We start from the raw sequence: 5,017 nt of genomic DNA on the forward strand, positions 1-5,017 counted from the left end.
TATTTGAAAGGAGTAGTTTATTACAGAGCATTAGGAAACTACTCGGTTTAGACATGAAGCACAATACAGTATGAGCTACTTGTTCCTCTGGAAGTTGAGCGCATGTTGGTAGGAGGGGAGAAAAGCAAAATGGGGAGTAGAGGAAATAGAAAAGGCACTCTTACACTTACTGTAGCCAACGGGATGACCTCCCAGTGGTATAAGGGGAACAAAACCAAAACTTGAACCTATCCTACACATGGTACGGCTGTGTAAACAAGGCTGGTTTCTCTGTACTACACCAACCAGATGCTGCCAGTCCATTGAGGATAGGTAAGAGCTAAAGAATTGCGCCAGCCATTTTAAATGGGATTTCAAAACCAACCCACTTAAAATATGATCTACAGTCCAATTATTAAAAAAAGGTTGTAATATAGTCATAACAGTAGCAAGTGACACTTTCTCGTTGAGGCGAACCAAAGCTTTTCTGTACAACACTCTGGAGCCTCAAACCAAACACTGAAAACTGTCAAGTCAAAAGGAATTCAAGATTCAATAGCCAAGTGTGTTTAAAGCTGCCTTCTGAAACCTCGGCTTCTCTGTATCCACGCCGAGTTTCAGAGAACAAATAAATAGTGTTAAGGTTTGACTTTAAGCCAGTAAGACTCTGTGGTAAAGAACGCACTCCTTCGAGAATAAAGATGGGGACCAGGTTTCTCTGTAGCTACACCTGCCATCAATATACTCGAGTAAAAGGACCTTTAGTCACTTCAAACCATAAAAAAGCAAGTGAAACTACATTTAAAAAGGACTCATTTAAAATTGAATTTCAATGCATAAACAATCCAATTTTTGTCATTACTATCAAGTATAACAAATACCGCTGCAGACCAGTGCAGTGACATAGCAGCTTCTGACTTTTCTGTATTACGTCAGAAAACAGCAAAGGTCTGTAGGGGCATCTGAGGCTTTATGCTCATTTGAGAGCTTGAATAATTAGGATTTGGCTCGCACACTAGCCTGCAATGCATAGCATTTTTTATGAAAACAGCAACAACCCTTAAATTTTAATTGTGCCATTCTAGCATCCTCCACAAAGACGAGGGGATAAAGCTAACAAAAAAGGATAAAGAACACTGGGTCAGGGGAATAATTGTTCCAGACTGACAAAAGGAGGAATGTGTAGAAAGACACTAAACTGGTTTGAGTAGGGGCCAGATCGGAGGACTATTAAACTATGCTTCTGAATGGACATGTAAAATTTAGATGTCACGCAGACTCCTAACATGAGTAGCACCAGTGAATTAAGAGGGGTATTACATACAGCCTAATATGCTACCGCCATGACACTGAATAAAAAACTGACAATATTGACGAGTGTGGAATGCCAAAAGGAGAACAACTGAACGCAGCTATTCGGGGACCATCACAACAAGAAACAGGGGAACATGTACGGTGCATGAGTTCATGGAACCCATACGGTTTCTTACTCAAGTTTCTGAGGCATGCCTCCCATGACCCAGTGCAATACTGCAACCAGCAGGAAACAGCAAGAAGACAAAGGAGGGAGTTGGAGTGAGGAAGGGAGCGTTAAATGATAACATTACTATGAGAGAGAAATAAGGGCATTTCACCCCCGGAACCTTGGAGGCTTCTCTGTAGTATACACCAACAGGCCTGGGGGGAAAAGCTTAACATGTTTAGTATTTGAGTTTTTTGGGCACCTCCCATGGGAAGGAGTCTCGGCCAAAGTGGCCATAGGCTGCTGTCCTCTGATACAAGGGTTTCTTCAGATCCAGCTCCCTGGAATACATAATCAACATATTTAGCAGCTGTCACACGCAGCAACCTCAAATGCACACAGTCATACTCACACAGGCATAATGCTCACATTAGCCGGTGGGGAGAGTTGAGAGCAAAATAAAAAAAATAAAAAAATAAAATCATGTTTGTTAGTCCAGCTGTCAAAGAGGGAAACGTTTGAAGCGTTGATACTCACCCCGACAACCAAACACACCTCTGAGCAATGTGGTGACTGCGGCTGGAAACCACACTCCCAATTTACAAAAAAAGGAGTCTTATCTAACTATGATTTGCAAGGCTTCATTAAAAAAAGATATCATGCATGTCTGCTCCAATAAATGTGACTTTTGCTCCCACTTATATGTAACCTTCATCACTACGTTATACAATTCAGTAGAAAGAGATAAGGCAAAATTAAAAGCTTTTCATCACAGAAGCCAAACATAATGCAAGCTGTAGCAAAAGGAAATGGTATTGACTCGGCAGAGTTAGAGCAATTGATTAAATTAACACTAAATCGTGGGCAGGGCAACCAAATAAAAAACTTTAAGAAAAAAACAAAACTAAGGCACTGCAAACAGAAAGGATCTGTTTGGCTTTAGAGATTATACATTACCTGACAATCACTCCAGGACGGAGATCAAAGTTCCTCTTCACAATATCAAGCAGCTCCCTCTCACTCTTGTGGGAGGTCCCGTAGTGGAAGATAGAAATGGAAAGGGGATGGGCAACTCCAATGGCATAGGAAACCTAATACAACACACGCACATGTATTATAGCAAGCGTAAAAACAGATAGATCTTCAGGCAGGAACCTCTTGGAGCCCCTCTCTCTAAGACATGGGTGTCAAACTGACCCATGAAAGGGCCGATATGTCCCTTTCATGAGTCAGTTTGACACCCCTGCTCAAAAATGAAGAACAGTGGATTCTATCACTCACCTGGACCAACACTCTCCTGCAGAGCTCAGCCTTCACCAGAGACTTGGCCACCCAGCGAGCAGCATAGGCAGCAGAGCGGTCCACCTTTGTGTAATCCTTCCCAGAGAAGGCACCGCCGCCATGGGCTCCCCAGCCGCCGTAAGTGTCAACAATGATTTTACGTCCCGTAAGGCCAGCATCACCCTGTAATGAAGAACAGATGTAACATAGGAAAGTAACTCACAGGCTTAATATTTTCTGAAAGCCACACACACACCGACACTTACCTGTGGGCCTCCAATAACAAATCTGCCACTTGGCTGCAGATGGTAGATGGTGTCATCATCCAAATAGATGCATGGCACAACAGCCTTAATGACCTTCTCCTTCAGGGTGTCTCTCATCTCTTCCAGGCAAATATCCTCATCATGCTGAACAGAGACGACAATTGTATGCACACGCACTGGAAGCATGGCACCACGGTCTTGGCGGTACTGGACAGTAACCTGTGAAAAATTACAATATTATCTAAATCCCAACAACAAAAAGACAATTTCTAGTAGTTAATTATAGCACATATTAGTTTTACCTGAGTCTTTGAATCTGGCCGAAGCCAGGGAAGGGTGCCGTTGCGGCGCAACTCAGCCATCTTAGCGTTCAGTTTGTGGGCAAGGACAATGGTGAGAGGCATACACTCCTCAGTCTCATCAGTGGCATATCCAAACATCAAACCCTGAAGAGCAAGATACCTTTACTGTTTGACAGTGTCATTTAGGTAATCAAGAGCACACAGACCAAAATTTTCGTATTACTACTGACCTGGTCCCCAGCTCCAATGTCCTCCTCATTGCGGTCAATGTGAACACCCTGAGCAATGTCAGGAGACTGCTGCTCCAAGGCCACCAGAACATTGCAGGTCTTAAAGTCAAAACCTGTGCAGGAGACATGTAGAAGCAGATCAAAAGACAATTCCTTGAAAACAGTACCAGACACTTCAATGAAAAGCACAAACCAGAAATACAACAACAATGCCACACCTTTGGAAGAGTCATCATATCCAATTTGGCGGATTGTGTCACGAACAACTTTCTGGTAGTCCACTGTGGCACGTGATGTCACCTCACCGGCCAACAGGATCATCCCAGTCTTAGCAACAGTCTCTGCAACAGGCAAAAAAAAAAAAAAAAAAAAGTATTTCACTGTCAGTGTGGGCTGCTGAGCCAACATAAACATAGAAAAAAGGTAAACAAACATTTACTTACCACATGCAACTTTGGCATCAGGATCCTGCTTGAGATGGGCATCTAGAACTGCATCACTGATCTGATCGCAGATTTTGTCTGAAAAACAGGAATAGAAATGCAACTCAGCATCGGCAACAGAAACAGACTGCAGACACCCCGGGTCTGAATGTAAACTGTGGCACGTTAGCGCCACCGACCACTCAAGTGCTGAGTGGGAGTGGCTCGGAGCTCCCAACAGTCGCCATTTCAGCATGTGCACATGTGGTGGGTAAAGGAGGGCGCGCAACTCACCGGAGACCGGAAAACACGCGTGGTACACTTATAAATACTGAACTAGTTTCATCTGGACGACGCCAAACGGTTGCTTGATAAAAGCCACCCACCATCACACTCTGCTGTACAAGCCGGTGAATAACATGAGCAGTCATTGTGCATCAGGAAAAGCCCCGGACGATTTGGCACGTTCGGGAAAACATTTATCAATGGAATTACAATGATGTTGTAATCAGGAGAGCCTTCATGTAATGTTTACAGTGATTGTCGGACGAAAACAGTGGTACATTTGCAGTCGGTGGACAAGACAGGCCATAACATCACCTACTCTGCAGAGATTAGCCAGCTAACATCGGCGTAAGCTAGTAGCGCGTGCTCCTGACACCGGCCCGGCTACGTTGACGTAGCGGAAAAGGCCGTAACGTTCACATTTAAATGATGTATACGATCTATAAGAAGCTTAATAATTTACAGTACGTTGGGCAAACGTCGTCTTAAAAATACAATGATACATTCACCTCATTTCATGAGCTAAACTACAATGAATGGTGTGTGTGTGGAGGGTCTTACCGGGGTGTCCTTCCCCGACCGACTCTGAGGTGAACAAGAAGCAGTCCTCGTCAATGAGGGAGTTATGAAACCCGTTCATCTGTCCGTTCATTGTCGCTGGTGGCTGCTGCTGGTTTCTAAGAATGTTATGGTGGTAATATCAAACTGGCTTTGTTTTTCTTCTATTGGCAGCGCTTCAGCGTTTTTCCCTCCTCTCTTACAGGCCGGTCCTAGTACCTCGGAGTATTGA

The 5,017-nt window shown here is 43.9% G+C and overlaps 1 protein-coding gene across 1 annotated transcript; it reads right to left on the reverse strand.

Annotated features, from left to right (window-relative positions):
• mat2ab (methionine adenosyltransferase 2Ab) lies at nt 1-5,017 on the reverse strand. The gene is made up of 9 exons (XM_059337571.1): nt 4,789-5,017; nt 3,964-4,041; nt 3,739-3,861; nt 3,521-3,633; nt 3,291-3,434; nt 2,989-3,207; nt 2,723-2,905; nt 2,399-2,532; nt 1-1,782 (listed from the first exon to the last, which is right to left on the reverse strand). The coding sequence occupies exons 1-9, from the start codon at nt 4,877-4,879 to the stop codon at nt 1,680-1,682; spliced, it is 1,188 nt and encodes a 395-aa protein (XP_059193554.1). The 5' UTR covers nt 4,880-5,017; the 3' UTR covers nt 1-1,679.

This window comes from Centropristis striata, chromosome 7 (assembly GCF_030273125.1).
Source record: "Centropristis striata isolate RG_2023a ecotype Rhode Island chromosome 7, C.striata_1.0, whole genome shotgun sequence".
Lineage (NCBI taxonomy): Eukaryota > Metazoa > Chordata > Actinopteri > Perciformes > Serranidae > Centropristis > Centropristis striata.

Bases quoted from the DNA above. Each gene is read 5' to 3' on its own strand.
- mat2ab (XM_059337571.1), bottom strand. From the start codon at position 4,879: ATGAACGGACAGATGAACGGGTTTCATAACTCCCTCATTGACGAGGAC. The intron at 4,042-4,788 runs GTAAGACCCTCC...CCTGTTTTTCAG, and splicing joins GGTCGGGGAAGGACACCCCG to ACAAAATCTGCGATCAGATC. The intron at 3,435-3,520 runs GTCAGTAGTAAT...CTTGCTCTTCAG, and splicing joins ACATTGGAGCTGGGGACCAG to GGTTTGATGTTTGGATATGC.